General features: G+C 41.2%; 1 protein-coding gene and 1 long non-coding RNA gene across 3 annotated transcripts in view; one reads left to right on the forward strand and one right to left on the reverse strand.

Moving 5' to 3' along the window:
* Positions 1–13,726, reverse strand: part of LOC122832439 — a 63,267-nt gene that overhangs the window by 6,355 nt on the left and 43,186 nt on the right. The window lies entirely within an intron of this gene.
* zbtb16b (zinc finger and BTB domain containing 16b) overlaps positions 1–13,726 on the forward strand; it is a 32,408-nt gene that overhangs the window by 1,459 nt on the left and 17,223 nt on the right. Inside the window, exons 2-4 of the mRNA XM_044119200.1 lie at positions 732–1,980; positions 7,151–7,248; positions 11,342–11,428. Of these exons, the coding sequence (XP_043975135.1) occupies positions 827–1,980; positions 7,151–7,248; positions 11,342–11,428 (1,339 nt within the window). The 5' untranslated portion in view covers positions 732–826. The remainder of the gene's footprint in view (positions 1–731; positions 1,981–7,150; positions 7,249–11,341; positions 11,429–13,726) is intronic.

Consider the following 13,726-nt stretch of genomic DNA (forward strand, 5'->3'; position numbering starts at 1 on the left):
CAAGATTATCCTTAAGTATGCTTCAAAGTACATGCCACTAACCTTTAACTGATGTTTTAGTGAACTAAACATACAATGTTTAGTCAACACAAACGGTGGGAATTCCTAGTTTTCATCCATGTATTAATTTTTTTTTTTTTAGGCTATGACCTGTTGATTCTATATTTCTGACCAATCAGATGTCTCACGTTAGAGCTGCATAATAAATAAAAAATATCATAATCACAATGTCCAAGTATTAAATATCATCACAGGCTATTAAATGCAAAAATTGTTGGCCAATAAATTTCACATGTGAGAAATCCACACCTTGCTGGCTAATAATAAACCTGTCAGGTGGCGTCTCACAGCAGCACCTAGTCACAACTCACATGACAGAGGTCAGATGCTTAAGGTCACAGAGACCTTAAGGTGGAATGGTTGAAATGAGGAATGAGATTAGAGGAAAACATGCATACCCTGATTTCACAATTTAAAAAAATGAAAATTACCATCACAAGTCATTCTAATATTGCGCAGTTCATGTGTATTTTCTTGATTCTGTTGTTTAGGTAATTGTATTGGGTAAAAATGTTAAGTATAAAAACAGCTACTATGCTAAGACTTTGGACTTTGGTCATTGGACTATTGAACATTATTAATGACTATTGAAAGAGAATGCTCTGGGCTGCTTCTGTTTGTAAATCAGGCAGAACTGATTCTCTGTCTTCCCTCCTCCACCAAAACCACAGAGCTACAACCGGCTGAAGGTGAGAGAAGAAGGCAGGACAGCCACACCTCATGCGTGGGTCCAGCAAAGACCCGAGTGGACACTGCTCTGACAAACATGGGTGTTCTCCAGCTCAACAACCCCACTCACTCCAGCACGCTCCTGCAGCGGGCCAATCAGATGCGCCTGACCGGCACCTTGTGTGACGTGATCATCACTGTGGACGGCCAGGAGTTTCCGGCGCACCGCACCGTCCTGGCCTGCACCAGCAAGATGTTTGAGATCCTTTTCCACCGGAGCAGCCTGCGCTATGCCCTAGACTTCCTCTCTCCTAAGACCTTTCAGCAGATCCTCGAGTACGCCTACACCGCCTCCCTCCAGGCCACGGCCGAGGATCTGGACGACCTACTATACGCCGCCGAGATCTTGGAGATAGAGTACCTGGAAGAGCAGTGCCTGAAGGTGCTGGAGACCATCCAATCGGAGGAAACCGAAGAGGTGGCGTTCAGGAATCACAGCTCTGGAGATCATGGCGATCACGGTCGGGCCAGGCACTGGAGGCAGATGTTGATGTCCAAGAAGCATTCCTTACAGGATGGAACAAAGTGCAGCACTCCCACTGCCCTCCACCACTTGGCTCTGTACCACATGGCGGAGAGAACGTCGCCGGGTCCGGAGTGTGATGCAGCTCCTCAACGGAGTCCCAAACTAGACGCTGAGGTCGACATGGAAAGCTCCCAGCAGGTTCGCGACAACTTGCCCCTGGATCCTGCCAGAAGTGTCAAATCAGAGCGTATGCAAGTGGAGGACAATGAAACCTGTGAGGGCAAGTCATCCAGTGCAGGGGAGGCGACTGGCACGTCCGAGCAGCCAAGAGACGAGGGCCCGGGGACGCCCCTCAGAGGCAGCGTGATCACCAGCGCCCGAGAGCTGAACACGGGCTCCGAAGACGGGGGACAAGCAGCGACAAACGCTCTTGACGGTTTCCCTGGGATCGCGGACAAACACCTGGCCTCCATTTACTCCATGGCCTCCAACCACACGGGAGAGGGGCTGCCGGTGTCCGTTTCAGTGGCGCCGTCTCTGGGCGTTCCGCTGGATCCCAGGGCCTACGGCGGCCTGCTGCACCACGGCCTACTGCACAGAGAGCTGCTGAGCAGGCTGGGCCAGTTTGCAGCAGGAATGAGGCACGAGGGCCAGACTCAAGGCCAGCAGTGCTGTGGTGAATGTGGCCTCCAGCTGCATAGCAGACAGGCTGTGGAGCAGCACAGGTAAGCGCACAAACATCCACCTTTCACATCCTCCTGATGCCCAAAGAGCCCAGACACAAGTTAAACAACCAATAAGTATAAATTACAAGTGTGGGAGTTCAAATATAAATCATCATCCAGAAAGTTGAGGGTGATTCAGAGATATGACAGTCCTTGTGTTCATGCACTTTATAAAAAAATGAGATGAGAAAGACTTGGTTCTAATCACGGGTCATCCTTTTTCTCTCTGATGTTTAAATACTATGATCCAGAAGCTGGAAGAAGCAACAGTAAATATGGTAATTTATTCATAGGGACACCTGCGCTCATGTTTTGACTGTGGATCTTTTGAATCGGGTCTTTGTGAGGGAAAGGGAGGGATTGATGTAAAGAGGCCTCCGTGTCACAAAACGCCGTTATTTACAAAGCCCCGTTTTTTAAATTCCCTTTGATTATCGGCGCAGACGTGTGCCTCGCACAACAGACCGTCTCCCAGGCTATTTGATATGCATTCCTTCACATCACGGAGAGAAACCTCTCAGCGGGGACCAGGCTGGACGCCTCGGTTGCATGATGGATAACTTCTGTTTCGCGACTCGCTCTCTTGTTTTTTTTGTTGTTTGTTTTATTATTTTTGCTTTATTTATGAGCCTGTCAGCTCGTGTTTTGTCACTCTACACAAAAACCCCACCAACTATTTCCATGAAAAACTCATTAGCTTGATTACAGATGCTTCTAATTGTGCGAGATGGGCAGTGTTTGAGTCATCATTAATCATTAGCAACACGACGAGCCCTTAATATGCTGCTAACCTACGATTAGGATCACAGCCTTCCCCTGCTCACCCCTGCGGCTGACATCTCAGCTGCGTGCCACTCCAAAAAGCGCCACCAAAACAGCGAGGCGAGCGGGGGGGGGGCATCCTGTGGGATACGTAGCTTTGAGCGTTCCTTACTCATGGAGACAGACTGATGTCCGCAGGTTTGAAGGGGCTGCGTTGGTGGTGCTGCTCGAGGATGTAATGAAGTTGCTGTAAGTCTGTAACCAGGTCACTGAGCATTCACCTGATCTGCAGACTGACATTTGCTGCTGTCGTCTTCAAATCTCCTGGCACAGTTTTCGACTGAGGAGCTAAATAAATGCAAATGGTCTGGTTGGAAGTAAAGACATGCAAACAAACTCCTAAACATGTCACCAAAACAAACCCCAGGAATATGTGCTACAGGGCCGGACTTACAAGGATTTGAGCCCCTGGGCTGGAGTCACTTTTGGTGCCCTATCCACTGCAGAAGAAATATTTTACTAATGATAATTTAAGTTAATTAACAAATACTCATATATATATATATATTTTCTGAACTTTTTTATATATATCAATGGGTATGAATTGCTGCATGATTGGTTCAATATGTCCTATGGCCAAAAACTCCATGTTGTTTGCAAAGAAGTCTATTATTTTCCAATACTTGACAATCATTTATATTCATAACAATTCCAAACTGCTAATGAATCTCATCAGCTTGTGAGTTTTATGTTCAGGACAATGGTTGCAAAATAGCGTTCGCTAAAAAAAGAAAAGAAAGAAAATCTTTGTGGTACCCCAAATATCTGACCCTGGTGGTAGAAAAAAATTTGCAAAAATATCTTCAGTTTTAAATGGTTGAAACATGAGTTAATTGTTTAGAAGCTTAGAAATGGTTCATTGTTGTAGTAATAAAAGTATAACGGGATAAATTAATTACAAAATAAAAAGCACTGACTAATTCGCCTCAGCAATACGACAGGAACGTTGTATAATTGTGAAAATATGAACTATGCATATTTGAATCATCTCATAAAAACGGTTTCAGATACTTTGTGTCTCAAAAAAAGTTCAGAAAGAAACGACCAAACCAACGAGGTCTGATAAAACACGGCTCCTGATGATCCAAGGTAGATTAATGCCCTATTAAAAAAGTATTTAAGTTGTAATTAAGTCATGAATGGTGGACAATTCCCCAGCTCAGTCAGGACAAAGGTGAAATTTTAGTAATCACACATTTTAAGAGACTCGCAAAACAACTTTGAAGCCGTTCAGTGAATCATTCAGACCTAATTAAACGCCTCAGCGCCACGTTTGAGTCAAACTTCACTTTCACAAACATTGTAGTAAAGAATACATTTCATCATCTGAAAAACGTTGCTCGAGTTTGTTTCTTACTTACGCCAATGCAAAGACAACAGAACATGCATTTATGTTTAATGGATCGACGATCTTTTCTCTGGTCGGTCGTAGAAAAGCAAAGCTCAGTTCTATCTACTCCACACAGCTGCAGCAGAAACAAGAGCCAGAGAGCAAACTTCACTCTACTTTTAAAGTCTCCACATTTGCTAGCTTTTTGTATTTTAAGAATAATCAAAGGTTGCTTTTATTAGATTTTAAATAAAAGATCATCGTCAAACCGATTCAGTTTGCTTTTTAATTTACAAACCCTTTAATGAGAAGCCCAAAGGCCATCTGAGTGTTGCTGTTTTTAAAAGCAAACTAAAAACGGACCTTTCACTACTTTAAATATTGTATTCTATTTAATTGTAGCTGCTAATATTCTTTAATACGATTTTTCTATGAATGTACAGTTACTATTTAAAAGACAAGGAATAAATAGTGAAATAAGTTAAACTCGAGAACTTCAGCTTTTATTTCCTCATTACCTCACCCTCTAATTATTTACAATTAAAAACTTATTTTGACAATTTCTAGTGTGTGTGTGTTTTCTAAGTTTGTTCCTCTTTTAATAAATCTCCACATGTTACACGTTAGAATAAAAAAGTGCTCTGTAAATAGTGTTAGACGGACTCTCCACAGCCAAAATAAAACCTAATCTCTACGGCGGAGTTCCTGTTTTGCTCTCCTGATGTTGTTAATGTGCGTTAAGCAACATCTCAGGTTTCATTCATTTTGAGCGCTGCGTGTGTGTGTGTGTGTGTGCCTGAGTGCAGGCTCTTTTTCAGGCCACGTGCTTTGCTGTAGGGGGGTGATATAAGGATAACAGTACAGATGCCTTGCATGCTTGGGTTGTGTGTGATATGATATGATAGGTTTTGCTGCCGGCGGAGCTTCGGCGAATCATCTTTTCATTGCAAACACAGGAAAAGCTTGTGTGTATATTGGTGTGTGCGTGTGTGTGGGCGCGTGTGTCGGCGTGTGTTTGTGTGCGTGAGAGAGCGAGCTTATTCAGCTGGGATCCCGGTGTGTGTGTGTGTGTGTGTGTGCGCGTGGCTGCTGTCTTGAGGCACGCGTTTGTCTGCACTCTGAAATTAGCCAGATATCCTATTGTCTGTGTGCTTTTAGCATTCATGCGTTGACTCACAACTGCAAGGGCCTCTCAGACTAATGATGCTGCATATAGCCTTGGATTCTTGCAGGAATTTAAACACTCCTGTTTTTTGTTTAAAAGAACAATGATGCTTCCAAGTCCAGAGGCCCTAAAGAAAAGGTGCAGAATAGACGTGGCCCAGATTCTCATAGTATAATAATCTCAACTAAAGGCAATACTATTGATTAATGCAATGTAACTGCAAAATGTTTTCTGAATCCTACTGTTGCAAAAGTAAAGTGTTTTTTATTTTATTTAAAAAAGTAGTTTCCTACTATTCTACTTACCATTTACCTGTATAACAAACTGATCTTAGCTAGTCAGTAAGTAATTGCAGTTTTGACAGCTTCCTTAGTAAAAGTAAAGCTTAGTATTCCTTCAGTTTCCACACCATTACCCTGTTGAAATATTTAATATCATACAAACACAAATAAAATGATTTGCTTGTTTTGTAAGTGAGCAAATAACTTTAGAGCCCTCTTGCAGCTAGCTGGCTGTGACAAGCAAAAGGTGGGGGAGGGGCAGTAGAGAATTCCTCGTTTTCTATTTTCCCGAGAAAATTCCTGTCAATCCAGCACTTTCTCTGGTTTCTCATTGAAAAGGATTTTAAACGGTGGGAAAAGTATGATGAAAACGTCTATTTCCTCTGATGGCAGTAACTGGCCGTCCCGACTTTACGGTAAGGAAAAGGTTCAATCGCTCATTTGGTGTGATCGCAGTCCAGCTTTGATTATAAACCTCAACTGTTCCACTAGGTCTAGAATCACCTGGAAAAGGAGGAATTACATGCAAAATCCTCAAAAAAATACACAATTAAATGAAACCTGACATTTGAACTTATTATTAATCACAGTAATTCAGCTAAAAAGAAAATAAAAAAGTTATCACACATTTTTAAGTAACGCAGCAAGTTTATCAAAAAACATCAAGCTAGTTACTTAGGTAACTAGCCTGCAGTTTGCCGCTATGCAGAAATGCAGGCTAGCTTGCCCACTGTAGTTTAAAATAGCGTTTCCGTGGTTCCTTTTTACTTTCTACGCCATGATTGCTAATGTTCACAGTACATTTTATTTGTTTTCTAATCATTTTACTTTTTACCCCTCCTTTTTTTGTCCTTCCCCCAATCCCACCAACCCAGAGGGCAGAGAATGCCACTGGAGGTCACAAAGATCATGCAGAGTAACAACCAATATGCTGAAAGCTGAATGCTTGAAGATGGAAATACATTATGATAGTTTGTGTAAAACTAAACAAATGTAAAAACCCAAGGGGAAAACACTTCGTCAAAGTTGAAAGTCTTTCAAATCAAAACTAAGTTTAGTGCAAATATAGGGGAAAATATGTGTAACGCAATGGATTTTTGCCACTTTTTTAGTTTATATTTATGTCTTATTTTGCTGTGCAGTTTTTTTTTGTCATTTGAAACAACTTTAGATTAAGTATCACTGACATTTTCCAACTTTCTGCTGGACTAAAATATTTATGACTGGATTTCATCTCAAATTCCTCAAGTTTGTTCTTGTCAAATGAAAATGTCAGTACTTTTCACCATCCTGGACAGGTTTGTTTGCTTGTTTTCACCTGCACAAAGCGGAGTTGATGTTCATCAACAGGTGACCGGTCTAAACCTGGTGATGCCGTCATAATACTAACAGTCTCTATCCTAGTGCCGGGGAAAGGAGTCAGGTAAACCGCAGTCGGCCGCTTTCTTTTCCTGCTGATCAATGAGCGCCGTCCGTCTGTGTGAAATAAATGAAAACTTGTTAGAAGTGTGTTCTCGCTGCATTCTTCTCCTCCATTAGCGCTCTCACATCGGTGTGTCGTTCTTTTCACAGGAGGCTTCATAATGAGGAGAAGGGCAACAGCTGTGAATACTGTGGCAAGCACTTCCAGGACAGCATGCGGCTCAGGATGCACATGCTCTCTCACGCAGGTATTTAGTAGCTCTCACGCTCTCTCAGCCTCTGCACATCGGCGCTCTCCATACAGCGGTTGCGGCCTTTCAGATGCACCTGTTCACCCCCTCCTCCACCCAAACCCCCACCGTTCCTCCCGCCGCAGTCGGCAGAGCGTGATCCCGACGCTTGGATCACGCTCTCTTTTCCACGCCGAGGTCGTCGGCCCTCTGCTCTCTGTTTGAATTGTTCCCGTTTTCCTTTTGCTTTCCTTTTTTCTTTTTTTTTTTGAGAGAGAGAGAGACTGGCGGCTCGCCAGCTCTGCCCCTTATGAGTGATGACATCATGAGCTGCCGGCAGGCCTGGGTGTTCTGCCAGCGTTTTCCGAAGCGTGTGTGATGGCTCGCTCGCAGATGTGTGTCCAGGAACACACTGTACCCAAATGCAGACTTAATCAGACCTGACTGCTCTCCCAGCTACTTTATCCAAAATAGAGAAAGCGGATGGGGAGGGAGACGTGGGGGCGGGGGGACGGATACAGAGACACAGAGGAGGGATCAGAGACTAAAAATGAAACTAACAAAAAAAAACAACAACACACACACACACACACACAAAGCTCAGTTTGAATATATGTTAGAGACAAGGCAGAGTCCCCTGTCCTCTCTTCCTCCTCTCTGAGGATTGTTCAGGAATGGCACGCCGCTGACAGATGAGAGAGAATCTGCTCCTTTAAACTTCACCTGAGTCTTCCTGGTTCTGGTGCAGCCCTGAACACACACATTGTTTTGCATCACTCTCAGACCTTCACAGCATGCTTTGATTTTCAATTCGCACCGACATCCATAACAGCAGCACCTTTAACCGCATTTGAATTTTTTGCATAAACTCTCCCCATCCGACGTGTCAACCCCGTAATACTAGAAGGAGGGAAGAGATGGGGAGAGGGGGCAAAGAGGGGAGTGAGAGGGGGTGAAAAAGAGAGAGATAGATGTGGATCTCATTTCTTTGTCACTGTGTATTTCAGTATAGCAGCCTCAGATCCCGCTGGTTGCTAAGGAGCGAGTGCTCCGCCGCTCTAATGGGCTGATTTGGTATTCAGCTCGATGCTGGCTCTTATTTTGGTATGCCAGACAAAGTGTTTTGATGGAGGACGATTGCAGCCGCGTCTGGAGACAGTTTGATGGTTTATGGATGAGAGCACACTCCGTGCCTTTGACTGCACAAGACAATGCACTGTGTTCTCCTCTTCCCCCTTATCACACAATCTCACGCGGGCACGACACACCGGGCTGGACGGCGTCAAACAACATCAGGATCTACAACACTTAACTGCACTGTTACTGCCGCACAAGACCGTTCTCAAACAGAGTTTTTTTAATATTTATATATTTTTTTTATATGATATAAGACAAAACGAAGCAGAACGGGGGTTTTTGAGAAATGAACAGATTGAGGCTTTTTTTTTTTTTTTTTTGTTATTTGCGTGCAGCTCTGGGAACAGTGGTGCACTGTCTGTGCAAAGAGTTGAAAGAGGACCACATTTAGGCTGTAGTGCTCAGAGTTCCCAAAGCTTGTGGGTGTTTTAATGAGTCATTTTAACTTCATTTAAAGCCAGCTGAGCAGAAAATAGATCAGTGAATGAGCCCTGGGCCAGTATGGATCTGCAACCGATTTACATCTCAGTGAGAGCCAACCCACATCCAAACAGCTGCGTGCAACAGAGACACACAGAGAGAGGGAAAGAGAGAGACAGAGAAATTGTGTGAGTGTGTGTGTGAGCACACATATTAGTCCAATGTGTCTGTCAGTGCAGGTGTGAGGTGAGTGCAGAACAAGAATGGGATGTTTCTGTAAGCTGTATGCATACTTGTCTCTTTCATGTCTATATCAGAAAAGACAAGGGCATTGCAAAGGTGACCTGAAGTTACAGTCCATGCGTTGGGATTTGGGATGTTGACTCTGAAGTGGGATTTTTTTTTAATGTTTTGGTGATAAAGGGATGCGCCGCAGGCGGGAAGCGTCTGCTGTACAGAGAACACCCGGTCCTTCTGTGGCCTCTCAGGCAGACAGTCTGCTCACTGTTCAGAGTCTGATAACAGGCCACGGTAAATAAAACTCTTCAGCGTTGCTCTCCCTTTTTTTTGTCAGGGAGAAGAAAAAGATGGGCCGTTGCACACCGTCTGCTGCGCCCTCCGGCCCCCCTCCTCTGTCTGTCCTGTACTCCATTGTACTTTTTCACATTTGCTTCCTTTGTTAAACGACAGAAAAGCACAAGTGTGTACACGAAGCTCTCTGGTGACTTCTTTACCTTTCTTTCAACTGAGTTCACTGAAACCAGGCTTCCTCTGCGGCCCGAAAGGACAGAGCCTTGCAAAAGTTGTTTTTCTTACACTTTGTCATGTTACTGCCACTAAGTCTGGTCTTTGTGGATGAAGAAAGTCTCTGTTGAAAGTTGAAAGAAGTGCTAGAAGAAGTCAAATTTACCACAAGCCAGGTGGGGCAGATGGGAAATATTACAAAGGTACTCTGGTCACATAAAACCAAAATGAAATTTTTGGTCTGCATGTATAAAACTTGCATGTGTTGGAAAGTTTTAGTTGCGTACTACCCTGAAGACAGTGTCCTCAAAGGGTAACAAGCTCTTTTTTTGTCTTGGAGGCCCAATAGAGTTTATGGAAAAAAATGGATGGAGGAAAATACTGGAATATTTTGGAGGATTTAACCATCTAATTTAATATATGGCAATGTTCACAACACACTGCATCCAATCTAACTGAGTTCAACTTGTTCTGGTGTCTAACCTGTGTAGATATTCAGCAACAGGTGACTCTGCAAATTAGTGACACCGTGTTATGAATATCGTGACACGGTTTTTAAAACCGTTTTGTAAAAACTGGGAAAACGAGGCATCATCTTCCCGTTAGCTATAGAATTGTGCAAACTGAGATTACAAAAATAAATTTGCTTAATGGAAACAAGCGGCAATTTGGGAAAGCCGCGAAGAAGACAGGACAAGAAGACAACATGTCTCCTCTGACGGCTGATGGAGCGCCAGCGCCGTGGCTGAATTACGAATATATCTCGTGCATTTAGTGACTTACGTAAACAAGCCGATTCACGCATGAGCTTAAAGTTATTTCTAATTTGATGGAAACATCGCAACTGAAAAATCTTCTCTTATTTTTTTATATTAGCAGAAAAAGATTTTTTACATTTTTAATGGAAATGCATTGAAATCTGCTTTTGCAAGGCACTGTGTGAAATTTACTTTTTACTTTTTCCTCCCCATTTTTGAGAAATGTCAGCACTGTCAGAAGGAAAGCCCGTATTCTTAAAAATGGGACTTTTCGCATTCTGAAGTTAAATGCCATCCTAGCTTTGAAAAGTAAGCTCTCACTCTTTGGTCAATGTCCTGAAATCTTTACAATATTTTTCATACCCCATTTATCAAAAAACCACAGATGACAGAAGGTTGATCAATGGAGTCTCTCAAGAAATCAAACATAAAAATGGAGATATGTTTGTTATTGACCAAGAGTGATAAGGGAGAAAAAAACAAAACAATATTCCAAAAGTATTATCGTTTCTAGACTCATTTTTCTGTTACAGATTTTATTTTTAAAAAATGCAGGTAAAAAAAAAAATTTAAAAAAAGTTGAGGGATTTTTATGTTTTACAAAATTAAAAAATGATAGAAAATACGTATTAAGGAGAAAGGTATCAAGTAATTATTATTATTATTATTATTTTTTTTTTTTTAACAAAACTTGAACTACCCAGCAGTGTTTTGCCTTTAGCCAAAATTCAGGAGTTGTTGCCCAATCTGGGATTTCATTGAAGCCCAGATCAGATTTAGGACCACAGTCTGCCAGTTGGGAACTTTTATAACAAACAAAACATCATTTGTACCAAAGTTCCTACAAATTTATTCATAGTTTAATGTTTGTCAGAAGATCCAAACAGTAAGACAGAAATCATCGCAAAAACACCGGAAATAATTGTATTATATCAAGAGAAGCACAAATCTGAGAAACTGAATCCTGACAAGTCTGCATTTAAACATTTAACAGTGACACACTGAGACTCGTATGTTTGCTGATTTCTGCTTATGTTTGATGTCACCCACAGCTCCTGCAGAAGCGTTGGTGTGCGATCAGTGCGGAGCAACGTTCTCCTCAGAGGACGCTCTGGAGGCCCACAGGCAAACACACACAGGTATTTACCCAAACCAACAGTCCGCTCCACCCGGAGAGAGAGTGCGTTTAAAGCCGTGGAGTCAGCCGTGACGACGACACTCATGTGATCGTTGGTCTAAACTTGCTTGTCATGCTGGCTGGGTTAAACTGTTCCTGTCATGATGCTCCATAATTTATCAACAGGGAGGTGGGAGGCCTCTCACATATCACCCTCTAATATCTGCTGGCATCCAGACCCACCGCTTTGTGCCACAGCACCAGCGTTACAGTTTCACATATTCACCTTCCTTCCTGATCATGGCTTTGAAATTATTTACCGGACACCCGTATGCTTTTAAAAATGATTGGTAGTTAAGAAAATTTGTGGACTATTCATCTGGTAATAATGATTATTGACGAATCTGTGTGCTTTTTTTCCCCCTGGTGTTTACATTTGGATTTTTTTGTGTGGCCATGCTTTCTTGGGTGCATCTACTTTTTCCTCTGTTAGCTGGATTTTTTCTTTTCTTTTTTGCTGTTATGGTCATTTCCTATCAGATTTTTTTTTGTTTGTTTTGTTTGTTTGGGTACAAGAAGAAACGATCTGCTGCAGGACATTGCATGCTCCTGTTGGCCTTTGGAATGACCCCCAAGCAGCTCGATGCTCCAGTCTGTTCATACTCTCCTGTAAAGTTATGAAACTCCTATGAGTTTATAACTCAATAACGGATTGGAGCACTTTTAATCAGATATTTGCATAAATTATTACAATAGTCAAAGTTGTGCATTAGCTTATTTTGACTTAGCAAAAATGCTACGGAAATTATTAGCCTGCTTAATACTAATTTATTTTGCTCATCTTAGTCATAGAGATTTTAATGTTGAGGTAAAATGGTGGTGGGATCATGATTAAAAAAATAAATATACAAAAAAAGAGAATTGTATTGTATTGAGAAATATTGACATTTCTTTGCTTTCTAAAACTGAAGACCTAATTATAAATAACTTAGAATATTATCATTGAAAAGCCCATTCATTTATATGAAGTTTATTACGGCGTGAAACATTATATAGATCAACTACACACAGATATTTGAAAGCATTTATTTCAGTTAATTGTGATGATTTCCCACTTTTTGAAACATTTATTAAAATTTTAATATTGTGTCAGACCAATAAAAAACTTTTCAAAAAGAGAAATGCGGACTTTATAAAAAGAATGTTTAATACCTGATTAAAGGTTGCTATTTTCAAAAGGTGCTTTAATGTGACAAACGAGACTCAGATATTCTAATTTACTGAATTTAACTACTCATACATCACATTTTTATCAATGTAGCGTGGCGAAAACAATACAGTTACTAGTAAAAACCTGTGCATGGAGTTGAAAAATACAAAATTAATATAAAAATGGAGTCAAAGTAAAAAAGGTTAAAGGAAAGTGAACCAAAAAATATACATAAGAAAATTTTTATTATTTTTAACTGAAAATATCTGGAGGCTGGCGGTTCCACAACACTGATGAAAAAGTTTGTCAGCCCACAGTTGACCAGGAATACAGAGCAGGTATTACTCATGTTTTAGTTTATAAAAATTATTTGTCTTTGTGCATAAAGCAGAAAAAGGTTTTTATCCTCCTCACAGAAGACAAGCTAAAATACAACTATCTATATCCATCAGAATATCATCTACATAGAAGTGAATAGAAACCCTATATTATAAAAAAACAAGATAAATATGACTGAAATATAACAACAACAACAGATATGTAATGGCAAGATATTAAAGATGTGTTATGTGAGGTTCGATTCTCAACCTCTGAAGCCTCTAATCTGCAACACCAACATAATCTGGATTTTATTGGACAGTAAATGTGGACAAATTAGCAACTCTTCAGCATGAAATGAGGGTATGAATCGCCGATGGGCTGAACTGACCGGTGACCTTTCTGGTGTTTTGAAACTTCTTTAGCTGTTCAATGTTGTTCAAATGAATCAAATGGAAGCAAAACAGTAACAGGAAAACAAAGACAACTAATGAAAGCAAAGCACAGTTGATGAGCACTGCAATCAAGATATCAAGAAATTTATTTTCACAGTATGTTAATTTTTATGATTAAAAACAGAAAAGTGCTCATCTGTAAACAATCACTTTCTGCCATGTAGAATACTAAATTTTACAGTTGTTTTATTCCATTTATATACTTTATGTTTATAGTGGCTATTGGTGACAGCAGCCTGAGTCAGATTTTTTTATTTTTTATGTTTGCAATGGAAACAAGCCGTGGTTTTATTGTCCGACGCCGCGCGCGCCCAGCAGTGTCTGAATCCACACCTTT

Source organism: Gambusia affinis, linkage group LG06, assembly GCF_019740435.1.
Source record: "Gambusia affinis linkage group LG06, SWU_Gaff_1.0, whole genome shotgun sequence".
Lineage (NCBI taxonomy): Eukaryota > Metazoa > Chordata > Actinopteri > Cyprinodontiformes > Poeciliidae > Gambusia > Gambusia affinis.